The sequence below is a fragment of the Colius striatus genome, chromosome 24 (assembly GCF_028858725.1).
Source record: "Colius striatus isolate bColStr4 chromosome 24, bColStr4.1.hap1, whole genome shotgun sequence".
NCBI classification, from domain to species: Eukaryota; Metazoa; Chordata; class Aves; order Coliiformes; family Coliidae; genus Colius; species Colius striatus.
Window position 1 is genome coordinate 5,595,649 of NC_084782.1, and position 26,247 is coordinate 5,621,895.

The window sequence follows — 26,247 nt, forward strand, 5'->3', positions numbered from 1 at the left end:
TGCTGGCTCTGGGTAGGTGTGCCGGCTCTGGCAAGATGTGCTGCAGTGTGCCGGCTCTGGGTAGGTGTGCCGACTCTGGGTAGGTGTGCCGCGGTGTCCCCATGGCCGGAGGGACAGGGAGGGACCTGGAGATGGCATCACCTTCTTCCTCCTCCCCCGGCTTGGGAAAGGAGCCACCTCTCCGTGTCGGCACAGGCCCCTGGGATGGGGAGTGGGTGTGTGTGTCCTCGCATGTGGGTGTGCAAGCGAGGCATCTTCCCTGCCCACAGCTGGGGTGATGCTGCACACTCCCAAAAAGCTGGAACACTTTCTGCTGGGAGACCTTTGCTGTTCCTCCCCCAGCTCATCCCCATCCTCCTCAGCTCTAGCACCAGCTTTGCCTCCTGAGCTGCAGCTTTAGTCTGTGCCCCGACACGCAGCTGCTGCCTGTCCCGGTCCCCTGCTCCCTCCTGCCCTCTCCTCGCAGGGCGATGCCACCCAGCCAGTGCCAGCTCGCCGGGGTTCGGCACTTTGCCGGCGCCTGGGTTCCGTGGCTGCAGGTTTTGTGGCATCATTTAATGAGCAAGCAGAGCGTGGCTCCCTGCCAGCATCCTCGGAGGGGTGACGAACCAGGAGAGGCTTCCGAGAAGTGGGAAGTGATGAAATAATGCCTGAAGCGCTGCATCAGCAAAAGCCCAGCGGCCTGGGCAGTCAGCTGGGGAGGCTGTCGGGCAGGAGGGGGATGGATGGAGGCTTTTGACGCTGAGAAGGAAGTGGTGAGATCACCCTCACCAGCTCTTCAGCGTGACGTGGCTGAGAGGGCCAGGCAGCACTGGAGGGAGGCTGAACGAGACGTGTCTAGGGTGGCATTGCATGGCAGAGCTGGTGCTGGGTGTGAGGACCTACTGAGGTCTCTGTGGTGGTGCTGAGGGTCTGGGATTACTTAGGGGGTTGTGTGGAGGGATGAGCACCCTGCCTGCACTTGGAGCAGGAGGGCTGGTGGTGCTGACAGCTATGGACATCCCAGTCTCAGCCACCAAAAGCGAGCCCCCCCAAGGAAAGGAGGCTGGAGCTGTGAGAGGCTGGGTGAGCGCAACTGGCACTTGTGAAAGGGAACAGTCCCCCTTTGGGTTACTTTGGAGGTTCTTGAGGCCCTGGGCCCTCCTCTTGGCTCCATCCATCCCATCTGAGTCAGTCCCCTTGGACGGCTCCAGCTGGGATGTCACATTCCCATAGACCCCGTGGCTGCTGGGACTTCCACTGCTGCCTGGGAGCAGGGCTTGTGCTGCTGGGGAATGATTAAGCTGTGAGCAGGTGGTAGAGCAGCTCGGCTGTTTGCTTTGCAGGATGAAAACCAGCACGAATGATGTTTACTTTCAGCTTTAGCTCGAGCCATCTTACCTCTGCCCTCTGCCTCCATCTCCTCGTGGCAAGGTGATCCTCGGGGTCCTGTCCTGCATCCCCCCCTGTCCTGAGGCAGCACCGGCTGCAGCTCAGCCGTGGGAAGGGAAGTGGTTTGGGTTTTTTTTAAAGATATAATTATTATTTTGGTGCCCAGACGTCTGCTGGAAGGGGAACATCTCCACTTCTGTCAGCAGCACTTCCTTTCCTCTGACTTTAGCGCTGTCAGTGCTGGGGAGGGGGGCTGAGGCTCTCCCTGTGCAGCCCTTTCCCTCTCCCCTTTCTTTGCTGCATCAAGCCGACCTTTGGCAGCGTGGGCAGCTCTTCTGCTGAGACATTCACAGTTAAATATTCACTTGTGCTGCCCTGTCGGTGCAGATTCTGCTCTGGGGAGGGAGGCTGGTGCAGAGCAGTCCCGTGAGCTGGATGAGGCTTCCCTGCAAGTGAAGCCCAGTTCCCTGTGCAGGCACGGAGTGGATGATGGGGCACAGACACTTGTCCTGGCCCAAAACCCCAACATGCACAAAACCCAGTGTTGGGGAGGCTGGATTTCCAGCTCCCTGGGGAGTGCTGCTGCCCGGGAGGTTTCACAGTCCCAACCTTCCGGGGCCTCTTTCAGCCCTGGGGTTCGGCAGCGATGGAACCCCCTGCGCTCCCCGTCCCTCCGGCAGGAGCACGGCTGCCGCGGGATGACGAAAGGCAGAAGGAACGGTTGGAGGTGGGAATGCGGCCGCCGTGCCAGGAGCCGCGGGCACACGGGCAGGGCCGGGCGCGGGGGCTGGCGGGGGGCTGTGCCCGCACACGCACGCCCGTGAGTCAGCGGCCGCGGGAGGAGCGGAGCCGCGTCGGGCAGCGCCGGGGCTGCCACCTGCCTCGTTCCACCTTGTTTTTAATAGCTGGGATGAGAAGAAACGTCATCTTTGTTCTTGCCTCCCTTTCCCATGGCTCCCGGCGGCGCGGGCAGGGTGGAGCGAGCCCCCGGCCCCGCAGGCTCCTGCCCGTGCCTGCCTGGCACAGAGGGTGTTGGCAGGAGCAGGGGAGCAGGCAGGTGCCCTCGGCGGCTGGGGCTGGCCGAGCTGTCTGTCTGTCTGTGTCTGTCTGTGGCAGCGCTGTGGCTGCAGTGCCACGGGTTTTGTCAGGCTCTGGGAGAAGCCCCCTGAGGTTCTGTAGGGGAAGCGCAGGATGGGGGTTAAGAGTGGTTACCCGGATCAGAGGGGTTTAAGGGTGTGTTCAGTGACTGCAACTGTAGCTCTGAATTACAGGTTATCCCGATGTGCTTTAGCAGGGGATGGGCTGGGTGGTCTCTAGAGGTCCCTTCCAACCCCACATTCCATGATTCTGTGAGGAATATGTTGCTCAAGCCGTTTTGGTTTCTTTCTGATCAACCCTGCAGCCAGATTGTTTCATAGAGGCCTGAAAAACCCCTGAGAATATTTTATCTGGAGGAAAAATATACACAAAGCCTCAAGCTCCAGAAGCCACTGTGGCTGAGCAGCGGTGCAGAGCCTGTGCTCGCTGCCCAGGCTGGGGCTTGGCTGGAGCCCTGTGCCCCCCGTGCAGCCCCTGCAGGGACATAGCCAGACCAGGCACTGGGACCTGCCCCTGGGCAGCAGTGGCTGCTGTGTGTCTGAGCTTTCCCTGGGCATCCCTGAGCCCAAGCCCACAGTCTCCTTCCTCTTCTTTGGAATTCTCAGCTGCTGCCAGAAGTGACTGAGATTTGCTCCCAGAGTGGAGGAAAAAACAACAGCAAGGGCAAAGCGTCAGGGAGGAAGCGGGGTGGAAGGCTGAGCGCTGTCCTGCAGGCAGCACTTCGTGTGTGCTCAGCACCGCTGCCACATGAGCCCTTTTCCCTGCTGCAGGGAGCAGGGTGTCCCTTGCCCGCTGGGGGGTGACCCCCTCACTGCCTGGTGGGTGCAGGGAAACCCCCTCCCCAACCCCCCCCCCAGTGTCCCCTGCTGTGCTCACGGCCACTTCTGTGCCTGGCAGCGCCCACTGCAGCAAGGGGGGATTTGGCTGAGGACCCCTGCTTGCCCTGGGCACAGACAGAGCTCTGGAGAGATGCTTCTCCCAGGTGCGGTGCTGTGGGGTGCCAGCCTGCCTCTGCCCATCATCCCCGGTGCCATCCCGTGGTGCCCGCTCCGGCGTTTCCACAGTGCCACCTGGCTGCCAAGGCCCAGGCTGGGACACTCTGCCTTGGCTGGAGCCCACGGGGGCTCTGTTTCCTCCTGAGAGGCCACGACCCCCTGGGCATGGAGGAGCATCCCTGCAGCATCACCCACCCGGTGCCAGCCCTGAGCGGGGCTGGGGCAGTGTGGGCTGTGCCCGGCCCCACGGTGCCGCCGCCTGGCAGCTTCCCCAGTCATATAAGGAGATGTGGGAGCCGGCAGGCTGAGCATTACTCACCGGGGAGGCACATGGCAGGGGGGGTTGGCCCCGGACATGAAACCCTTGGCCAGAGCCAGGGGTGACTCAGCTCTGGGCGGGCTGGAGCAAGCTGGGGGCAGGGGCTGCCGGCATCCTCACAGCCAGCCCGGGGGTACCACAACCCAGCCGGGCTGCTGGGGCAGCGATGGGGGTCACACCAGCCGGGGTGATGCACAGGGCTGCAAAATGCTGCCCAGGTCACGGTGTGAAATGGGAGGGACTGCAATGTGAGGCCCCCAACAGGGCAGGGGCCACGGCCTCTCTGCTCCCCAGGTGCCTGCGTTGTTCCCCAGGTGCCTGTGTTGGTGGGAGATGCGTGTCCTCTCCCCACCCTCTCCCTTCCCAGGCAGAGGCGGCAGCTGAAGCTGAAAAAGCTGCCTTGCAAGGAACTAAATTGAGCTGTTTGTGTTTTGGAGGTGTGAGGCAGTTTCTGTGGCAAGGGAGGGGAGCTGGTGGCTGCATCCGGGGCTGGGCAGCCCCCAGCAGCTCAGTGGGTCCCCCAAAACCCGCCGTCCTGTCCCCGGCAGAGCTGTGGCTGTTACCACTGGGCAGGCAGCTGGGCTGGCGAGTGCCAGAGGGGAGAGGAACGTGGTTAAACTGAGTGAGATGAAGAAGGGGGAGTCCCACTCGTGTCCCCAGCGTGTCCTGCTGCAGGGGAGGGATGTGTTTGTACATAAACATACACGTTATTTGTATATATCTTTAGGTCTGGATATAAAAACCTCTATTTAGATGTGATTTGGTATATGTAAAGCTTCTTTTGCCCAGAGGCTGCTGTGGCTGGAGCGATGGGAACCCCTCTGTGTGTGCAGCACCCAGGAAGCACGAGGGCAGCTGAGACCCCATGGGTGCAGGGAGGGGGAGACGATGGGGAAAACCAGCTTCTGCTTCCTGAAGCCTGAGCATAGAATCACAGGGTCATTACGGCTGGAAAAGCCCTTTAAACTCATGGAGTCCAACCCCTCAGCTCACACTGCCAGGCCCATCACTAAACCAAACCATATCGACACATCCCAGCACCAGCAGCGCATCAGCTGCCTGGCAGGGTGCTGTTTCCCTTGCAGGGTGCTGTTTGCCCTGCTCAGGGTGGACCACGGGCCCATTTATGGTGGCCTCATGCCTGCCAGTGGGTCATTCCTCCTGCAGCTCTTCCCCTGCCTTAACAGAAAGCAGATTGCTTTAGATGAAAACTATGCTGGGATATTTGTCATCCAAGCATCTGTGGAGAATACACAGCAACAGGGCCGAGCCCTGGGGTAGCTCTCTGTGTTTTCTCTCCCTCTCAGCAGCCTGAAGGGCGTCAGGAGGTTGTGGGTGATGTGGGTACCCCTGGAGCAATGTGATGTTGGGATCCATCAGATTTTGCTTGACATGGTTTTCTTGGTGGCTCTGACCACCTTGTGGCTGTTGGGCTTGGGGAGCTGCTCAGGGGGGTTGAGTATAACGCACATCTCTGCTTGGGTGTATGTCTCTGCTTGGATATATGTCTCTGCTTGCATCTGGGTGACAGCCCAGCCCTGCTGTGGTTTCCCCATCCCACGAGGGTGCTGCTGGATGGAGGCAGGGCTGGTGCTGGCCACACCTGAGCCTGGGCTCCTGCTGCTCTCCATCAGCAAAGCCTGAGCTGAGCTGAGGTTTTGCAGGTCTGAGGTGCCATCCTCACCTTAATGGCTTTCCCCTTGGCAGCACAACAACTCCCCTTTGTCTGAGCCCTTCTGAGAAGGTAAAGGCAAAAAGGAAGTGTTTCATTCCATCCAACTTTCTGTCTATGAACAAGTTTCTTCCCTAAGGAGCTGTCAGGGGAACCTGGCACGTGATGATGGGCTCTGACAGCAAAACAGGCTTTGTCAGGAGCCTCTTGCACACAGTTTGCTTGTGGCTGCAGGTGCAGCCAGGCCAGGGGCAGGACTCGCTGCTCTCGCTGCTCTCGGAGCCGTTTCCGGGCCTCTGCTGTGGAAATGCTGCTGAAAAGAAGCGAAACCTGGTGCCTAACGGCTGGCACAGGGCGTGGGGAAACGGGGCTGTGCAGGGAGTGGTGCTGGGCTGAGGGGAAACGGGGCTGTGCAGGGAGTGGCACTGGGCTGAGGGGAAACGGGGCTGTGCAGGGAGTGGCGCTGGGCTGAGGGGAAACGGGGCTGTGCAGGGAGCGGTGCTGGGCTGAGGGGAAACGGGGCTGTGCAGGGAGAGGTGCTGGGCTGAGGGGCACCCCCCTGCTGGAACGTGGATGAGCGTCCTTTGGTGTTAGAGCATCCTTCCTGGGATTCCCCTGTGAGCTCTCCAGCTGTCCTGGCAATTAGTACATTCAGCTCTGGGCATCCAGGGAGGGTGAGGGAAACACACTCGGGGTCCTCAGCTCCCAGAAGCCCAGCTTTGGCTGCTGTTGCTTGCTGGACAGAGGGTCTCCTGTGAGCAGCCTGGCTCTGGGTCCAGCCCAGGGTACCAGCCCCCAGCAACCAGCTGCCTGCTGCCACTGCAAGCTCCCGAAGCTCAGCCCCTGTCTCCCAGCTGCTCCCGGCTGGATCCCGGCTGCCCTGGGGGTTGGCACCGCGGGCAGGGGACGCCGGGCCGTCGCCTCTCACCCTCGGGGGAGTGGGCAGCGGTTTTGTGCCGCTCCCAAGCCCCCCGTGAGGAGCTGGGTGTTGTGGTGGTGCCGTGTGGCAGCTGCTGCCGCCCATCCCCTCTCGCCACGGCCGCCGCAGCCCGGCTTCCAGCGGGGCTGGGAATGGAAAGCGAGGAGATGACGTCTGTGCCCCCCCTCCAGCGCCAGGCAGGGGCGGGGGGATAAAGTTTGTCCGCCGAGGAAAGATGTTTGAGCCAGCCTGACGCTCGCTTTCTCCCTCCACCCGCCCCCTCCTCGAGCTCCCCGCTCTGCCTGGCCCCGGCCCGCAGCCCTGCCAGCCTGGGGACGCCGGAGCAGAGGAGCCGGCGGGAAGTTTGTGCAGGCAGCGCTTGGGCCGCGGCCGTTCCCTCGCCCCCCCGCCCCGCTCCCTCGCCGGCCCGGCGATGCTGGGCCCCAGCAGCGGCCGCCTCGGGAGAAGGACGTCGGGAGCCAGGCCGGGGATAGCGGGGCGGGAGTAGGACACGATGCCTCTGTCCCAGAGCTCCTATCTGCCGCCCGCCGCCTTTGTCCTCAGCCACGTCCTGGGCATCGCCGGCGTCCTGTACTGGAGGAGCCGGAGCAGAGAAGGTAGGGGCAGCCCCCGCGAGGGGGGGAGGCTCTAAGATGGCCGGCGTGCCACTGGCGAGGGTCAGGGCTCGTGCTGCCTCCCCAGCGCTGTGAGCGGGGTGGGCAGGGCCGGCGGGGAGGAGGGAGGAGGACACGGCGCTGGTCCCCGCCACGGCCGGGGAGCCGAGGGTTTAGTGCCTAAATTTGGTCTCAGCTCCCGCTCCCGGCCCGCAGCGGGGTGGGGGCGGCTGGGACGGGGGTGTCTCTGAGGACGAGGCTGCTTTTTGTCTCGGACGACACGTGGCTGTTGTTCAGCTTCCCAGGTCCTGCCCTGGCCACTGTCCCTCCCACCCCCCGCCGTGGCAGCAGCCTCCAAGCCGCCGACGCCGGCAGCCCCAAGCACGGCCCAAGGAGCTCGTCCCGGCGCTGGCACGGGCTCGCTGAGCAGCTGGGGCTGACCCTGCCTCAGTTTCCCAAAATAGGGCTTGCACATGAGCGCTGCCCGAGGAGGGTGTGAGGATCCGTTCCAGGGATGTGCCATAGCTCCAGGCTCTGCACGAGGTCTCGGCGGCTCCTTCTCCGTCCCGATCTCTTTCTCCTGGGATCTGTTTGTTTTCATTCCTCCCTCATTTTTTGCCAGCAGCGCTGGTTCTCGCCTGTGCCTCTGCATGGGGCCTTTTCCCTGCTCCGTGACCAATCCCCCTTTTCTTTCCCTTTTTCCCCGCATAGCAGCGGGACTGTGGAGCTGGGCACTGCGTGGGGACTCTCCCCAAATACTGTTGTGGGATACACTTCTTCCATTCTCCCTCAGAACTCCCAGGAGAGAGAGATTGAGACTGAGTTGCACAAACACTCAGCAATGTGCCCTGTTCCCCACTGAGCCAGCCCTGCTGCAATCCCTCCTGTTGACCTGCTGTCCCCTGGCCATTTAATCGATGGCAGTGTCATGCAGAGACGTGCTGGGCTCCATGTAGGGCCGTCCTAGACGAAAGGAGGTAAAAATCCTCATGCAAGCAGCAAGCCCATGCCATACCTTGTCTTCCTTCATCATTCCTTCCCAGCAAAGCTCAGGTAATACCCACCCAGTGGATGCTGCATCCTGGAACATGAGAGTCGTCTTGCAGCGGGTTTTGTTGCCCTGCGATGCTCACCCAGCTCTGTGGAGCATCTGCCCAGGTCTTTGCATCCACTTCTCAGGTGTCTCCTTCATTAAACATCCTGGTGCTGGGGAGTTTTCCACCGCAGGTGTCTCTGGTGTGCGCTTCCCCGCTGAGTCAGGTGCCGGCTCCTCTCCCCGTTTCGCAAGGCTCCGTGAGCCCTGCCTGCTCTGCTACTGTCAGGGTGGATGATGTCAGCCTGTGAGCTGGCAGCCAGCACATTTCAGACACCTGGTGCTCCTGAGCCAGGCGGGATTTCTGCATCTCCCGTGGTAAAAAGGAGCAGCTTCGCCCGGCGTTTGCCTTGGAGGAGCTGGGAGGGACAGCGCTGGGGTTCAGCACTTCACACCCTTGTTTCTAAGCATTTGAGTGTAACAAAGTGCTCCTTCACCCCAAGGCCAGCTCACGCTGTTCAGTGCACAGAGCTGCTTTCACTGAGTGTGGGCTCAGAGATATCACAGAGTGATGCGGTGAGCAGGGCCCTGCAGAGCTGCTGCAGCCCCAGCCCCTGCTCCAGCAGCTGCCCCTGGCTCAGGGGGCACAGGAACGTGTCCAGGTGGGGTTGGAAACCTCCTGAGAAGGAGCCTCCACACCCTCCCTGGGCAGCCTGGGCCAGGGCTCCCTCACCTCAGCACCAAAGGACTTGCTCCTCCTATGCCAGTGGAACCAGGAGGTGAATGGTGATGGAGTGTGACAGCAGCGAGGCTGAGGAGCGAGATGCAGAGGGGAGCGGCCGTGCCGGGAGCTGCCGGGGACAGGCAGGCTGCCAGCACAGAGGCTGCCGCAGGCCAGCGCGGGGGGAGAAGTGTCTGTGCAGGGTGTTGTGCTGTGGGAGGGTCTCTGGCACCCGGTGCCTGTGGGAGCCCTCCCTATGGTGAGGGCAAGTGCCTGGAGGGCCTGAGGTCAGCGGGACAGTAAGTGGGAGCTTTTCTTCCCACGCTCTTCTCGCCTCGGTTTCGGGGTGTTGGGAGCCAGCTGTGGGGCAGGATTGCTTTCCCCATTCTCCCTCTCCAGCTGTGTGGGCTCACAGCAGTGGGAAAACCTCAAACCCCACCATCCCTCGGGCAGCCACCTCTGCTGCTCCATCCTTGCTGCTTCTGGTCCCTCTGATGAGGGGATTCCTGTGGCTGTGGGGACAGCAGCCAGTGCCACAGGGCCTTTGGGATCCTCGTGTCTGGGGACGTGGCCAGCTGTGCTCTGATGTGGGGAGGGAATTACACAGCATACATAGTCCTGCAGAGGTTTGGGCCTTTGGAGCTGAGGGAGAACAAAATGGTTCTGTGATTCTGTGCAGGCAGCTGGACCCTGCTCCTCACTGGCACTGGGGAGCAGCTGGGGCAGGTCCCAGCTCTCCCAGGCTGTCACACAGTGGTTCCTGGGGCTGGGCCCTGCCTGGGCAGGGATGGAGACAGGGACAGGCTGTGGGGTGTTGCTTTTGACTCTGTGAGTCTGACCTGTGTTGAGAGAGTAGCAGCACAAACAGGCTTTGTATCTGGAAGCATCTGTGCAGCTCCCAGTGGCGTCAGTGGTGCTGGAAAGTGTTGGCTGGTTGTGTGGCACATGGGTATCGTTGGTTAAGGAGGGTGTTTGGCACCGGTGCTGCTGGCAGCTGGGTCTCTGTGGCTGATGTTCCCTGTGTCAAGGGACCTGAGGCTTCAGAATGGTGCCAGGCTTCCTCCAGGCTCCGTAACCTTCCCTCTGGCTGTGCCCTGCCTGCTGCCCAGGCCATGCTCTGCTGTCCCTGCCTGTGACAGCATGGTTCTTGGGGGCTGGGGGTCGTGAACCTCAGCTAGACAGGGGAGAGGACAAGCACGGGGGAGTCACAACAAGGTGCTTATTAGGGTGACTGGAATAGATTAGTCAGGGAGAGATAAGCTTGCAGTGCCTTAATAATCATTAGTAAGCAGTAACTGGGCATTATTATTAGCACGGGTGTGGGGTGGGGAGGTGTAATCTGGTTAGAGCCCAGGAATCACCCAAAGGTGGTGAGACGGGGCAAGAAAAGAGGAAGAACCCTCCCCAGTGCTGCAGGAGATGGGAAGAGGGAGCACACCAAGTTGCTGCTGGCCTGCGGGTCCCCCCGGCTCCGGCACTGGAGGTGCCCAGCTGCAGCGCGTCCGTGTGGGACTCGGTGCCGTGTCCCCGTCCCCGTGGGCTCCCCTGCGGTGCTCGGGGCCGTTCCCCGGCAGCAGCCCGGCTCCTCTGGCCCTCCCAGCCGGGCCGTGGGGCTGCTGCCAGCGGAAGGGCTGCAGGAGGATTATATTTAGAAGAAAAGGAAGAGAGGTGGCGATAAGGAGGCGGCCCCTGTTATCTGCCCGCGTGCCGAGCGGGGCTGCGGCTGGGACCCGGGACGTGCCGCGGGCCCGCGGGGAGAACAGCCCGGCATTGTCCCTGCGGCCTCGCTGCAATTAACTGCGAAACAAGGCGAGGGAAAACAGCCAGGAGGCCGCTGCCCACGGGGCAGTGCCCAGCTCGGGGGCTGAGCCTGGGTCTGCACCCGCAGCCTGACGCCCTGCTGCTGCCGGGAGCTGCACCACGCTCTGCTCTGCGCCCGCTGCCAGGAGCGAGCAGCTCTCCTCGTCCTCACCAGCGGCCGCCGGCACCGGAGGGCTTTCGCTGGCCCAGAGCTGCCCTCGGCTGGGAGCACCCGCAGGAGCGTGAGGAGCAGGAGGAAGGGAAGCACAGGACGGGCGAGGCGGCCGTTGGCGTTGCGGTGGGGTTTGCGGTGATGTCCCGGAGGAGCAGCGGTGGCCGCCAGCCTCGGGGGTAGGAAGTGGCACGGTGGGAGGAGCCGCGGCCGAGGCGTCACCCACCCACCCTGACCCGCTGGGGACGAGGTCGGCGGCTCGGTGCTGGCTCCAGGAGCCCCTTCCCCAGGAGCCGGGAGCTGCCGTCGCGTTCGGGGCGATGGAGCGGTGGCACCTCCGCGGGACGGAGCGGCGGCTGGGCGCCTGCCTGGCGTGCCGCATGTGCTGCATCGGTCAGTACCCGCTGCCCCCCGCCGCAGCCAGCGCCCACCCAGCGCCTCCAGCTTCACCCACCCCACATCCCCGCTGGCTTGGGGCAGGGGCCCGGCGCTGGGGGTCAGGGTGGGGGTCGGGTGAAGGGAAGGTGCCTGAACGCACGTGGGGGTGACGCGGCTTCCTCCCGCCGGCCGTGGCCAACGGCGCCGGCTCTGTGGGCACGTGGGAGCTGTGCCCAGGCCCGAGCCTGGCAGCGTGGAAAGGGTGGGCAGCTGGAGCTCACCCAGCAGAGGGTTTTGGGCGCCTGGTTCTGCACCTTGGCCGGGGTGGGACGTGGGGGAACCGTGTCCGTGGTGTGCTGTGGGGTCACTGCGGTGCTGTGGGCTGGGGAAGCTGTGAGGGCTGAGGAGGGGAGGGATGGTAGATGTGTGCTGGGATGTGGGGATGTGTTCCCAAGGGTTCTGAGGCTGTGGCTGGCTGGGCCAGTGCAGGGACCCCCCAGTGACCCCCCCTCCCACCCTGGGAAGGGGGATGTGGGGCTGTTCAGACAGCATGTGCAGCACTGGCTGGGACACCTCAGCCCAGAGGTGCTGGTTTTCTCCCTTTCCATGATTTTTAGCTTAAAGCCAAAGCATGGGGAGCTTCTGCCTGATGGGCTGTGATGCCAAATGTATGTCTTGGTGTAGCGAGGCTCATCCTTACCCAGGGATGCCCTGGGCTGGATGGGGCAGCGTTCAGGAACTTGGGATCATGTGCTGTGGGTTGGTCCCTAAGGCACTGTCTTTCCTCCGAGATGCTGTTGGTAAAGCCGGGCACTGAGCTGTCTGCTGGGGGTTGCCCTGAGCCCTTGGAGAGGTGGGGGCTCTGCAGGACCCTCTAGCAGTGTGGCCCTCCCTCGTGTTCTCTCCTTGTTTGCCTTTGTTTCTCACATGGTGTTAGTTTATACACAAAGAACAGGCAGGGCAAAGCCTGACGACAGATTCCACCATCCCACGTTGATTCTTGGCACCACCACGAGCCTCCAGCCCCCGTGGGGCTGTGGGACCCCCTGGGCATGGGCCCCACGTTGTCACTCTGTCCCTCAGCATTCAGAGCTGCAGGTGCCTGGCTGGGGCAGCCTGGGCTGAGCCACAGGACAGAAATAAACGTTAAGTCCTGACAATCCAATGAACCAAAAATACAGCCACAGAATAAGCTGCTAATTGCCCACGCTGGTGCTGCCTGGCAGGGGCCTGTGACAGGACATCTGTGGGGTTTACATAATGTGGTGAAGCCTTCCAGCAGCAGGGAGGGGAGAGGGACATCCCCCTAAATGAGGGGGCTCTGGCAAATCCCCCTCTCCCTGTGCTGCCTCCTGGGAGGAAGGAGGTGTGAGGGTCCCAATGGGGGACACACATTTGGGGGTTCACCTGCTGCTGGCAGCTGCAGTTACATCCATCCCAACCATCCACACTGCTTTTAGTCAAACAGGGCTCTTCTCCCCCAAAAAAGCAACAGGTTTTGTTGTGTGTGGCTGCTCCTGCCGCCCTGCCCGACTGTGAGCGGCCTCGTCCCACCCTGCCCCGAGGATAAGCAGCCTCTGTTCCCTTCTATTCCCTTCTGTTCCCCTTTACTCCCTTCTGTTCCCTTCTATTCCCCTCTGTTCCCCTCCTTTCATCTCTGTTCCCCTCCTTTCCCCCCCGTTCCCCCCTGACCCGGCCTGTCCTGGCACTGGCTGCAGATCTTCTGTCTCTTCCCCTCATTTCAAAGTCATTTGAGTTTCTGCATGAGAGCCACTGACCCAGTGCTGCTTTTGTCTTCTGTTGACAGATGAACGGGACAGAGTCCAAAAGAAAACCTTCACTAAATGGGTCAATAAACACTTGATGAAGGTGAGTCAGGGCGGCTGCTGCAGTGTCTGTTCTGCCTCAGCGCTGCCACATCAATACCTTTGGGTTTATTCCCTGATTCACCGGTGTTTTTGTCTGGGAACTTTTGCCTTGGATTGCAGGGTTCATAAAGTATCTCAGAGCTGTGGTGGAAATGTTGTGGTGCCTTTGGAGGGCACTGTAACATCACCACACAGCCCTGTTTATGACATTTGCCTCCTCAGCACTCAGTCCTTTAACACCAGGCTTGTGCATCCTCCTGCAGAGGGTCTCAGGCAGCTGGGATGACGGAGGGGATCCCAGCCTGGGGCTGCTCCTGCCTCCCAACCTCCTCACCAGGGCTTTTTTGGCTTTTGAAGGATGCTCCTGTGCTGGGAGGAGCCCTAAAGTGTGCAAAGGGAGCTGCTTGCAGCTCTAGGCAGCTAAGCAGGATTAACACCACACTGCTGGTGCTTCCTGCTTCTCCTGGTTCACTCCTGTCACGTGTTTCTTCTGTCATTCTCCATTTACCAAAATGAGAATTAAAAATGAACTCCCTTGGGCGTTAGGTGTCCCAGCTGTATCCTCCTGCCAGCTCTGCATCAGGCTTTTGACCACTTTCTATATCCTACAAAGGAGGGAAAAAAGAAACATTGTGAGGCAACTGTGGGGGAAAATCTGGGGATGCCCAGGGGGGTAAAAGCACAAGGTAGGGTCTGGGGGTGTGGGGAAGGAGCAGGCACAGAGGCTGCTCCCAGCTGGAAGAGCAGATGCTGTGTGGCAGGGGAAGCCAGGACAAGCCAACCTGATGCTTTCCCTGCTGCTCCCTGCAGGTGCGTAAGCACATCAATGACCTCTACGAAGACCTGCGAGATGGCCACAACCTCATCTCCCTCCTGGAGGTTCTGTCTGGAGTGAAGCTGGTAAGTCCTCAGGGTTGGGCTGTGATGCTGCTGCCTCCCTTCCCGAGCCCTCCTCCTCCTCCTGCTCCTCCTCCCCCGTGCTCCCACCCATCCACTGTCATTTCTTGCACACAGTTTTGTTCCCATACGTCTGTCGTTGTTTCATTATGATCATTTTGCTGGTTTTCTCTCGTCCCACATCCCCAGGCTGTCTCCTGGGTACCACCAAGCATGGCATTAAAGCCCCTGGCTCTGGGTGCCCTGAGCAGAGCCCCTTTTTTTTTGGGAAGGCTCACAAGCCTCCATCTGATTTGGCTCCATGTTTGATATAACAGATAGCAGAGCTGTTTCTGTGCCAGTGTGCCCAGCAGTGGAGCTCAGATCTGACACTCCTGCTGGTGCTGGGCTCCTGCACGAGCTGGGTTTGTACAAAGCTCCTCCCGCGGCTGGAGCATCACAGAGCCCGCCCCTCCTCCCCCCTCCTCCGCAGGCCCTGGGCGCTGGGAGGATCCCGATGGCTGCAGCAGGGTGGCACAGCAGGAATGATTTTGGTGTTCCCCTAAAATAGGATCTGGGCACCCATCTCCTCCCTCCCTCTGTGCCCCCCCGGAGGCGCCAAATCGGTTTTTGCGGGGGATGATAGATTGGGGCGAGCTGCTGGTGATCCAGGCAGCTCCCTTCTCTTCCCTCTGGCTGTTGAAGCTGGGGAGCGCTGTCTGCGCTGGATCTTCCCTCCTCCCTCCCACCCCTTTGCTTTGCCTTTCGCCTGGGTGTCGCATTTTGGTTTCCATTCTGTCTCCCTGTCGTGTCACCCTCCCGTCGCCTCCCGCCCTCGGTAGCAAACCGAGCCGCCGGTGCAGAGGAGCCTTCGCCTGGTGAGAGCACCGGCCTGGTGCCGTGTGAGCAGCGAAGAGCGTGAGGAGGAAGATGATGATGATGAAGAAGTAGGTTGAGCCTGTCCCAGCTGCAGCACGGCCCTGGCAGACACCCGAGTGCCGGCAGATAGTCCAGCGCAGCCCAGCGCCGCCGGGGCCTCTCAGCTTCCCCTCTGCTCGCCTTCAGCTGGGTTCTCCTGATGGAACCCAGAGTGGGCGTTCTGGGGGGAAGCTGTAAGGGCACAGAGGCACCTGGTGCTGTGCTGCTGCTTCCCAGGCTGCGTGCTCAGTAACTGGATTATCTGTGGGCGTGCTGCGGTGCTGGCGCAGGGTCAGGGCACGCCACTCCCGCTGTGACAGCATGTGTTGTCCCCTGGGCCGGGGGCACAGGGCTGGGTCCTGCACGCTGCTGCCAGCCCCTGGGATGGCTGCTCACCTCACATTGCATGGACAGGCTCTGGGCACAGGCACCTTCTGGGGGGGCTGGTGTCACTGTGGGGTCCGGTGCACAACCGGCAGCCCCCTGCATGTGAGTGGAGGTGGGAGTGAGCACAGCCCGGCCCCTGGCGAGGGTTTCTCTGAAGGGGCTGGTCCCCAAAACCTTGCTCAGGTGTAGAAGAAGTGCTGTTTTCCAGCCCCCTCACTCTGGGTCACAGTTTCCATGTGCATGGTGTCACCTCCCACCTGGAGCAGCACAAGGAAGAGCTGGGACTGCGGCGCCTTTGTGACAGGTTCCAGGCCCCTGCAGCCCTGGAGATGGTCCCCAGCTCTTCCCCTTCAGGCTGGGATCAGGATTTGGGCATTGATCCTCCTTCTTCTGCTGATTCAAAGCAGACCCAGCACATCAGACCCTTCCCCTGGCCATGGGGACTGCTGGATATCTTGGAAAGTCCCCCACCTGCAGCAGTGGTGATGAGCACAGCCCAGGGCATCTCAATTCTCAATTCTGGAGATGGTACCTGGAGCCTCTGCCCACGTGCAGGAGGAGCCGAGCTGGGGCTGCAGGGGCTGGTGCTGAGGTTGAAGTTTGCCATCAGTGGAGACCTGTGGCCAGTCCTTGCCTGGATCCTCATCTCCTGCTGCAGAGCAGACCTGCCTCTGCTTCCACCTGGATGGACCAGACTCTGTACCTGCTCGAGTAGATCTCTCTCTGCTAAGAGATCTCTTTGCTCTTCCCAGCATGTCTGGCTGAGCCTGGGCTGTGTGAGATCCTGCCCTGGGATCTTGGAGGCTGAGCCATGGAGTGCACAGCTCAGAGCCCAGACACAGACCCTCAGGGTCCCATAGGAAGTGGAGATCTCAGGCTCTTCCCACCCCCACACCCCACCGTGGCCTTTCTGCCCTCTTTTAGCAGGATGGTGTGTGGCAGTGACTTATTTGCCTCCAGAGCAGGGGCTGTGGAGTGCACAAGGGGCTCAGGGCACTGAGGGCAGGGGGCTCCCAGGGGAGGCTGTGGCTGTGCATGGGGGTGCTGCCAGCCCAACCCCTCCCAGCCCTGCCCACAGCTCTTGCCTCTCTCCTGCAGCCACGTGAGAAGGGGAGGATGCGTTTCCACCGGCTGCAGAACGTGCAGATTGCTCTGGATTTCCTGAAGCAGAGGCAGGTAAGGGCTGGTTTGAGCTGGGGGATTTGCATTTTGCTTTTCCCCTGTCCAGGGCTGGGGAGGGGTGTGGAGAAGCTGCATCAGCCTGTGCTGGGGTGGGCTCATTCCCATGGTGCCGGGTGGCTGTCAGGGGACTTTCCCCTGTCAGTGTGCTGTGCTCTCAGAACCACCCACCTGACACAAACACTGGTATGAAAATGAGGGGCCAGACTCCAGTTCTGGGAATGGGTTTTGCAAATGTCACAGCCAGTCACTTCTGCACCCCAAAAGCCTCTCCTGGGGCTCCCCAGCAGAACCCAGCAGTGGGGCTGAGTGGCTGTGGCACATCCATCCCTTCCCACTGCCTTTGTGGCAGCTGCTTTCTGCCCAGCCCCACGCTGCCACGGCCTCGGCCCTCACCCCTGGGCACATCCCACCAGGAGCATCCCCAGCTTGGTTGGCTCTGCAGGTGAAACCCCCACAGCCCTGGGGCTGGGTGTCCTGTTCAGCCTGTTGGGTCAGGTCTCCCCTGTGATGCTGCTCCCCAGATAAGCCCAGATGATGATGAGTTGTACCACTTCATGCTGCAGCAGAGACTTTTCTCTGTGCTGCCCTGAGGGCACTGCATAAATTTGAGCACGTGCCCCACTCCAGGGAGGGTGAGGCACTTCCAGCCCTGCTCCTGCTCCTCCTCCTCCCCAGCACCTCGATAGAGACATTTTGCCGGGGGCTTCTGGGAGCTTGTTTCTCTACTTGGATGAAACAGCTTTTCCCTTTGAAGCTTGATGGCCTGGTGACAGCAGCCTGACCCCAGATGCTCCTGCTAGAGACTGGTCATGGGGTCCTGTTGAGTGTTGAGTGGGGACTCCCCAGTGAGGTCCCCAGTGTGGGCCATGAGCATGTGGCAGCTCCCAGGAAGGCATCTGCTGGAAGTGCTGAGGCTGATGCTCCTGGTGCTGCATCTCTGCCCTGTGCAGGGGCTGCACAGGGGTTTAAACCACCCCTGGAGCAAAGCACTGGGAGGGAGCAGCTCTGGGACTGTGTGGGGCCAGAGCCTGCCAGGACAGGGGCTTTTGCTGGCTGCTGGGGAAGGAGCCTCAGCGAGGCCAGCGCTGCCTTTGTTAGGGTGGGTGGGTAGCAGCTTGGTGCTGAGCCCAGGAGGGAGTTAATGAAGCTCAGCCATCCTCTTTTAACCATGCTCTGTGCTCTGTAGCTGTTCAATTATGCACTAGTGCTGAGGGCTTTGGGGACAAGGCACTTCTCTGTGGGAGCTGAAGTAAAGCTGGGAAGTGCTGGGAAAGCACTTCTAGATGAAAAATGCCAGATATGGGAAAAATCTTTCCTTCCCCCCTTCCTGAGCTGGGCCATGGGCTGGCCTGGCGGCCTCTCTGGGCTCCTGTGTGTCTCATCCCCTCGGACAGCTGGGGGTGACCCCAGGGACAGGGTGGTTGGGGACACGTCCCCCCTCTCTCTCTGGGGCTGATGGGGAGCTTTGACCCTGTTGTTTCTGTTGCAGGTGAAACTGGTGAACATCAGGAATGATGACATTACGGATGGCAACCCCAAGCTCACCCTGGGGCTCATCTGGACCATCATCCTCCACTTCCAGGTAGGGACACAGTTTCTTTGCTGGGGGCCGTGGGATGGATGGTGAGAGCGTGTTGTGGACCCCAGGTGCTGGTGTGAGATCTGGCTGGAGGATCAACACCCAGTGCAGGAGAACAGCAACACCTTCCTCTCAGCATTTCCACAATGAAGTTGTTAATGAGGGGCTGTGTGCAGTGGCCTCCTGCCTGGCTGACAGGGGCTGTTTGCTCAGTCAGGGCTCTGCAGGAGATGAGCAACTTTGGAGGGGGCAGCAGGGGAAGGGGCTGAGCTCCCACCCCCGTGAGGCTGCTGTCCTGAGGTGCTCCTGGCCCTTTGGGTGGCTGCTGCAGCCGCAGGATCTTTTGTTGGGATGGAAGATGTTGTCTGTGTGGCAGCGGTCGAGGACAGGGGTGGCAGAAGCTCTCTGACTCTGCTGGGGTGCTGGGAAAGCACTCAGGACTGTCTCCAGCAACCCTGTGCCACAGATGCTCTGGCAAAACAGGGTCTCAGGTCTTTAATAGCCTCATATTATCTGGTTGGAGCTTTGATGCTCTCAGGGAGATGATGTGTGTGCCCTGGTGCTGCCAGAGCCTTGGTGTGTGGGGCTGGCTGAGGGGTGCTGCTGGCAGTGGCTCATTAGCAGTGTGGCGTTGGCTCTGAGGTGGCAGCAGCTCGTTAGCCATGTGGCATCAGCTCAGGGGTGGCTGTGGATCAGTAGCCATGTGGCATTGGCTCTGGGGCCGTCTCCCCCACAAGCCCCAGCCCGTGGGAGCTGCTCTGTCCCAGTTCTGTGCCGCAGCCCCGCTGGCGTCTTCCCAGTGCTGGCTCTGAGACCTGTGTGGAGGATGAGTGGGCAGCACCCTGGGGAGAGGCTTTCGGGGGGAGCCTGGGGATGAGTTGGGTGTGAGGTTGCTGACGAGGCTCTCTGTGGTGTTTTGGCCCTGGGAAGCAGCTGGGGTCGGATGCTGAGTCATTGTTGTCTCTGCTGGTGGCATCTTGTCCTCGGGATGGCCCTGTCCTGTGCATCTCTGCTGCAGGAGACCAGGGAGGGCACGTCAGGAGCTCCTGGGTCCTCTCCATGCCCAGCCTTGCGTGGGGGACGGGGTGTGTGAGGCAGGGCCCGGGGGGCTGGGCTGGTGCTCTGCAGCCTCTCTCTGCCTGTGCTAACGGGATTTTTTCTGGGGTTGTAGCTCCATTGTGAACCTCTTAATCTCCCTCTGTCCTGGTGCTGCTGCCCGCGGGCAGGCGGCTGGGGGAGCCCCAGGGAGGGGTTTGGGGTGGGCTGGTGCTGTGCAGAGCCTGTGTGGAGCAGTGAAGGTGTGGGGGCTGCCCCCCATGCCCTGGGATCCCTGTGTCCTTTAGTCATCTCCTGGGCTGCTCCTCACTGAGTGTTCCTCCCCTCCTGGTCCTGCTGGCTGGGGCTGAGTTCAATCCCTCCCATCCTTATGCCCCCTGCTCCTCATTTTCTCTCTCATCCCTGCTTTTGGTGTGTGTTGCCTTGCTCAGGTCCCTCTGAGCTGGTGAGCAGAGTGTGGATGCTGCGTGCTGCCTGAATCCCTGTCCTCAGTGGGGCTGGGAGCAGGAGCTGCAGCAGAGGCAGGACGTGGGGCTGTGCTGGGCTGTGCTGGGCTGTGCTGGGCTGTGCTGGGCTGTGCTGGGTGCATCAGCACTGCCAGAGCCCCTCGGGACCCCGCCATCACGGCTCCCTGAAGCCAAGCCGGGTCCCCTGCGTGCCCCGAGCTGGGTGAGCCTGGCAGGAGGGTGGGCACGGGCACGGGAACGGCTGTCTCGGGGCTTTTGGCGTTAGGAATTAGGGAGCAAAGCTCGGAGCCGGAGAGCACCCGGTGTCGGGAGCGGCAGCTCGGCGCCGGGCGTGCGTGCAGAGCTGCTCTGACTCCTCCCTGCCTTTTTCTTTCCTCCCATTCCTCTCCCAGCCCTTTCTTCCCGCTACCTTTGCCAACCTTCCCCGCCGCTCCTGGGTTTTATCCCCACCGCTTCCCCTCCCACTCCCCTCCCCATCCCCGGATCCCCGTTTGTGTTGGCGAGGGCCGTGCTCCAATTACCTCATATTGGGAGAGAAGGACGCGGCAGCCAATCCCCGCTGCCTCTGCTTTTAGGTCAAGTGATTTCTGAACTGCAGTGAGATGCTTTGAATGTGTCTCCTCGAGGCGGGCAGGCTGTAAGATGGCTGTCTGGAGCGGCGGGGCCGGCGGGAGGCAGCGGCGCTGGGCGCTGGGGCTCGGCCTGGGGACCCCGGCCCCGCGTTCACTGGGGAGCCAGCGCCTCGCTTAGCTGCCCTCCTGCCGGGAGGAGGAGGAGGAGATGGGCAATTCTCTGGGCTGCGTGAAAGAGCCGAAGGAGAAAGCTGTGGGAAAGGCACCTCTGTCGCCTAAGAGAAGGGTCCGTTTTAAACGGAGGAGGAGGGGGAGAAAGAGAGCGATGCCCGAGGGAGCGGCCCCGCAGGACCAGCCGCCCGCCCCGGCTGAGGAGGAGGAGGAGGACGAGGTGCTGAAGGCAGCCCCTGGGCAGGAGGGAGGAGAGGAGCCCGGCGGGAGCCGGCACCGCGGCGGGGACCCCTCGGCCCCGCAGCCCGGGCTCATCGTGCAGGTGAAGGAGCGGTTCCAGGGCGAGGTGCAGAAAGCTGTGCTGGTGCTGGAGCCGCGGCGGGGAGCTGCGGCCGGGGCCGGCCCGGAGCAGGGCAGCACCGTCATCGCCCGCCTGCTGGACAACCCGGCCGAGAGGGGCTGCGAGAGGGCGGTGAGCAGGCTGCTGGAGCCGCGGAGCGGCGGCACGGGCAGGCGCCGCGCTGTGCTGCTGCCCCTGCGCCCGGGCGCCGCCGGCCGTGCCCAGGACAGCCCCGGGGAGCCGGCGGCTGGCAGTGCCCCGGAGGCCTGGGGCAAAGGAGGCGGCGCGGATCCCAGCTCCGGCGCCTCCTGGACCCGCTGGACCCGCTCCTCCGCAGCGGAGCCGGGCACCGTCTCGGAGCTGTCTACGCCGTCGCCCATGGTGGATCAGCTGGAAAAGCCCAGCGTGGGGAGAGCCTCGGGGCTGGCGTCGTGCTGTGCCGGGGAGGGAGATGGGCGCGGACTGGCAGCGTCCCGCAGCTCCTCGGGCTACGGCAGCGACCCGGCACGGCGGCTGCACAACGGGGCCGCAGCCGGGGCAGCCGCAGCCACGAGCCCTGAAGGTGGCCCTGGGCTGTCTGCGGAGGGCCGGGCTCGGAGGGGCAGCCCGGGCACAGCTGGAGCAATGGTCAGTGTCTACCCTCACTCCTTTTGGAGGGGGTGGGGGGACTGGGCTCAGTGGATGCCACATCCTGGGGACGCTCATCCTGGCGAGGTGCAGCCTCGTGCGGAGCGGGGGGCGGGAGGACTCTGCTGCAGAAAGCTCCCAAAGCCTTTCCCTGCTGGGCATCTCGCTGGGAATGACCCTTCCTGTCCTCAGCTGCTGGCTCACGGGGCTGTGTGCTGACAGGGCCTTGGCTGTGCCTGGTGGCACACGTGCCCTCGGGGGTGATGGGGCTGGGCTGAGGCTGGGGTGTCCCTGGGGTGTCCCTGCTGGCTGTGCTCAGCTCTGGGATGGGCGGCAGTGGCTGAAGTTGGAGGTGTGGGGGCTCTGCCTGCTCTGAGGGGGCTCTGGGAGGAAGAGGAGGGGGCGACGCTGTGTTTTGGAGCCTGTTGTTGCTGTTTGGAGGTTGCTCTATGGGGTGACAGGGTGGGCTGAAGGCTCCCTTGGGTTTGGCCAAGCTCTGTGTGCCCCAGGACGAGTGTGTGGTCAGAGAGGCAGGAACAGGGCTGCAGCCCCCGGTAGCTTTGCTGGGCTGAGGCCAGTGTCACAGCCACCTTCAACGTCCTGCCACCAGTTGCTTGATGTGTGAGGCTGATGTTGGAATGGAAAGGGCTGGCCCAGGGTCCTGCAAGTTTCTGCTCTCCTCGCTGCTTCCTCCCTAAATCTTTGTCCTGACACAGACATGTGAAGAAAGGAGGGTGGAGCTGGTGCCGCATCCTGCACCTCCATAAACGCGTCTGCAGGAGGGTCTCCTGCAAGGATGCCCCTGGGGAAAGCCCCAGCAGTTGGACAACCCCAGTGCTGTGCAAATGCTTACAGCTAAAGGATTCATGTGAGCTGGGTGCCATGGGGAGCTCCCCGATGGGCAGGGGGCAGGAGAGCCCAGGTGGGGCACAGCGATGGGTGGGTTCCCAGGTGGGTCCATTCTGCTCTTAGTTAAGAGCTGCTGGGTGATCAGTAAGGAGGTGCTGGGCAGGTGGAGGTTTGTGGGTCCCTCTCTGCAGGTGTGGAGGGTCCCATCCTGCTGCTCACCCAGCACAGCCCCCTCATCCCCCCCCACCAGCTGTGCTGCTGGTCCCGGTGTCCCTGAGGAAACCTGTGGCTGGGGCTGGAGGGGTTAAAGGCAGCAGCGGCAGCGCCTGACAAAGAGCAGCTGTGTGTGTGCTGAGCTGATCAGGCTGGGTGGAGGGAGGTGAGCTGCAGCATACCAATGACACCAGCAGCATCCCTGCTGCCTGCTAAGGGCTCTCTGGCAGCAATGCCAGCGGCCAGCCCGCTGTGTTTTGGGGAGGGCAATACAGCAGCTGGGTGTTCGCAGCGGGGCTCGGAGGGGCAGCAGCCCTGGCACAGCTTGTCCCTGCAGTGCCGGGAGCAAAACAGCAAAACAGCCAGCGTTGCCTTTCCACGGGCACCCCTGAAAACAGGAGCAGCTCACATCCTCCCCTTTGTCTGCCCCTTAATTAAGGGGAGGTAATTGTACTAACTGGGGAGCTGGGGGAGGGTGTGTGGGGAGGGGGCCGTGCCAATGAGGAAGGTGCTGGCATGCGGGGACACGTGTGCGCTGTCACGTGCCAGTCTGGGATTCGCAGCCAGTCCTGGGTGTCTGTCTCTGAGGGGTCTGTGACTGTCAGTCTCTTTTGTTGGGAAGTGGGTCACAGCACCCCTGCCAGCAGCACCCCCTGGCACCTCCCTCTCCAGGCAGGGCGAGGCAGAGGGGAATGTGGCAGCTTTCTCCCCGTCCTGTCCTTCCCTTTGCCTGCAGGACAGAGCTGGTGGCCCCACTCCAAGCAGCTCTGCTGGCTGGAGGCTGGGGAGAGGGCTCTGCCCCAGCATCTTCTCAAACAGCACCTCTGAGCTTCTCCTCTTCTTAACTTGCTATTTTAATAATGTGATGCTGCAGGTGAGGCAGCCCCCTCCCTGCCAGCAGCCCCCTCCCTGCCAGCAGCCCCAGCGAGGGACGGCTTTGGTGGTCCCCTCTTGGCCACTCAGCTGTGGGTGCTGCTGGACAAGGCCAGTCCTTCCTGCCTGAGCCCTGGGTGTCTGAGGGTGCTGAGGCTCCTCATGATGAGTGCTGGGCAGGAGCAGGTAGTGCAGCAGGTTTGTACAGGAGTGTGCACGAGCATAGAGGGGCTGGAGTGTGTGCAGAGCCAGGCAGCGGAGCTGGGGAAGGGGCTGGAGCACAAGGGTGCTGGGGAGGGGCTGAGGGAATGGGGATGTTGAGCCTGGAGAAGAGGAGGCTGAGGGGAGCCATGAGCACTCTCTGACACTCCCTGACAGGAGGCTGCAGGGAGCTGGGGGTCAGTTGAGGCTGGAGCTGAGGCAGAGCTGTTTCCCTGAGAGGGGTGTCAGCCCTGTGCCAGGCTGCCCAGGGAGCTGGGGGAGTGCCCAGCCCTGGAGGGACCCCAAAGCTGTGGGGTGAGGTGCTGAGGGCTGTGGGTCAGTGCTGGGCTGGGCAGGGCAGGGCAGGGCTGGGGCTGCAGCAGCTGTGTGCTCACCCCATGGCTGTGCCACTGCCTTCCAGATCTCCGACATCTACATCAGCGGCGAGTCCGGGGACATGTCGGCCAAGGAGAAGCTGCTTCTGTGGACGCAGAAGGTGACGGCTGGTTACATCGGGGTCAAGTGCACCAACTTCTCCTCGTGCTGGAGCGACGGGAAGATGTTCAACGCCCTCATTCACAGATACAGGTGGGCAGGGAGGAGCAGTGCAGGGCATGGGCAGGGTGGGAGGAAGGGCTGGGGACCTCTCGGGGGTCCCTGCCCAGCGCTGTGCTTGCGATGCTCTGGAGCGCTTGGGGATGTAGGTGAGGCTGGCAGGGGCCTGTGTGTCATTTACCTGGAGATTCTCTCTCCTGTCAGGTAGCTGCAGGGTGGATGCTCAGGAAGAGCCACAAATACATCAGGTTGTGAGAAAATACATCTTGAATGAGGCTGAGGCTGGGCAGAGAGGCGACAAAGAAAAGCTTTTAGCCTGGGAGTGCTGCAGCGCTTCCCGTGTCGGTGCTGCCCGTGCTGAGCTCCCTAAATAGCAGCACTTTAATCCTTGCTGTCATCCAAAGATCTCAGAGCTCTCCTGGGCAGCAGTGAAACCTCTCACACGGTTCCCTGAGAGGCAGCACAGCCCCACACACCCTCTGGCTGCTCAGCATGGGCTGGCTTCTGGGACCTTGGGCAAAGGGCTTGGCACGGCCTTGAGAGGCTGCAGAGAGCATCTCCTGGCAGCTGGAAACAGCAACTTGGAGCAAGTGATCTCTAGAGGTCCCTTCCAACCTCTGCCATTCCCTGGTTCTATGGTTTGGGTGCTGCTCTGCATGCTCATGGCCAGGACGAGCAGGCAGGGTTTGGCAGGGAGGGACACACAAGGCTCCTGCAGGCTGGAGATGGGGAGCACAAACAAACTGCAAATGAACTCAGTGGAGGCAGGAAAACCCCAGCTTCTGTGGCCCAGAGGCTGCTGCCCACCGTGCTCCCTCCTGTCAGGGAGGGCTTGCAGCCCTTGCCTGGCTCAGGACTACCTGCTGCCTGGGGCAGTGGTGCCCGCCCGGGGTGCTGTGCCCTGGGCGCCTGGCGCCGTTTGCCATCGCTGTGACCCCGGAGTGTGTCCTGCAGGCCGGATCTGGTGGACATGGAGCGGGTGCAGATCCAGAGCAACCGGGAGAACCTGGAGCAGGCGTTTGAGATCGCCGAGCGGCTGGGGGTGACGCGGCTGCTGGACGCCGAAGGTGGGTGCCCGGGAAGCCGCTGGCACGGGGAGGTGCCGCCCTGTGTGCCCACTCCTCACCGCCTCTCTGCTTCCCCCTTGCCAGATGTGGATGTTCCCTCCCCGGATGAGAAGTCTGTGATAACTTACGTGTCTTCCATCTACGACGCCTTTCCCAAGGTCCCCGAGGGAGGAGAAGGGATCAGCGCCATCGTAAGCGCCGCTGCGGGGCCGAGGCTGGGACGGCAGGCTGGGAGGCGGCTGGGTGCTGTGGGGAGGGTTTGGAGGTTCCTCATCCACCCTGGCAGATGGCTGACGGGGGGAGATGGCTCAGGAGGAGGAAGGGGCTTCCCCGTCAGCCTGTCTGCCCTGTGAGCTGCTGCTGTGCCTGCAGGGTCGTGGCGCTCTCCGGGCTCTGCGGGTTGGGCCGTGGGATTTCTGCTGTGGGAATGCTGAGCTGGCTGCCAGGGAGGATCCTGCTCCTCCTTCCCATCCCTGGGATGGCATCACACCAGGGAGGCATGGGCTTGTAGCTGTGACCGTGGCACCTCAGTTCCCTGCGTGCCAGGTCCTGCTGCCAGCAGTGCTCTGCAACAGCCTCTCACCCCACAGGAGGTGGATTCCAGGTGGCTGGAGTACCAGAGCCGTGTGGAGTCCCTCATCTCGTGGATCAAGCAGCACACGATACTCATGTCAGACAAATCCTTCCCCCAGAACCCTGTAGAGCTAAAGGTAGGTCCTGGACAAAGGTGCATCTGTGGTGTCCCACGTGCTTGGCACTGAGAGCTGCGTGGTGGCATCCTCCAGGGTGGTTTCTGACGAGCCTCTCTCACCCCAGGCACTTTATAACCAGTACATACACTTCAAAGAGACTGAAATCCCAGCGAAGGAGCAGGAAAAGGGAAGGATAGAGGAGCTCTACAAACTGCTAGAGGTGAGTATCATCGTGGCTACCCAGAGGCTTGTAGGTGGGAGTGTTGTGCTTTTAGCAAGACTAAAGTGTGCTCAGTTGAGGGTTATTTTGGAACAGAGAAGTGGAAATAACCCAGAGGGCGTGTGATGCAGCAAGCAGCACGCTGCAGGAGCAGAGGCAGAGCTGTTGCCTCACAGCCCCCTTTGCTGCCGTAATCTCCCTCCAGCCAGCTCGAGGAGGAGGTGGGAAGAGCCATTCTGACCATGTTTTCTGCAGGTATGGATTGAATTTGGACGCATCAAGTTGCCCCAGGGCTCCCACCCCAACGATGTGGAGGAGGAGTGGGGCAAACTCATCATCGAGATGCTGGAGCGCGAGAAGCTGCTGCGCCCGGCGGTGGAGAGGTGGGTGCTGCTGCCCCGGGGGTGCCCCCCTGGCCCAGGGGCATCCCAAAGCCTCTCTC

General features: G+C 61.9%; 1 protein-coding gene across 9 annotated transcripts in view; it reads left to right on the forward strand.

Annotated features, from left to right (window-relative positions):
- MACF1 (microtubule actin crosslinking factor 1) overlaps positions 1 to 26,247 on the forward strand; it is a 136,257-nt gene that overhangs the window by 15,091 nt on the left and 94,919 nt on the right. For 8 of the 9 annotated variants that reach the window (XM_062014333.1, XM_062014336.1, XM_062014334.1 and 5 more), the window contains exons 2-11: positions 12,900 to 12,961; positions 13,771 to 13,860; positions 16,240 to 16,317; positions 17,813 to 17,905; positions 23,693 to 23,859; positions 24,781 to 24,893; positions 24,978 to 25,084; positions 25,484 to 25,603; positions 25,710 to 25,805; positions 26,061 to 26,188. In XM_062014333.1, coding sequence (XP_061870317.1) covers positions 12,900 to 12,961; positions 13,771 to 13,860; positions 16,240 to 16,317; positions 17,813 to 17,905; positions 23,693 to 23,859; positions 24,781 to 24,893; positions 24,978 to 25,084; positions 25,484 to 25,603; positions 25,710 to 25,805; positions 26,061 to 26,188 — 1,054 coding nt within the window. Of the gene's footprint in view, positions 1 to 6,888; positions 6,992 to 12,899; positions 12,962 to 13,770; positions 13,861 to 14,678; positions 14,784 to 16,239; positions 16,318 to 17,812; positions 17,906 to 23,692; positions 23,860 to 24,780; positions 24,894 to 24,977; positions 25,085 to 25,483; positions 25,604 to 25,709; positions 25,806 to 26,060; positions 26,189 to 26,247 lie in introns of those variants that run through there. The other variant, XM_062014340.1, reaches the window with a different exon arrangement.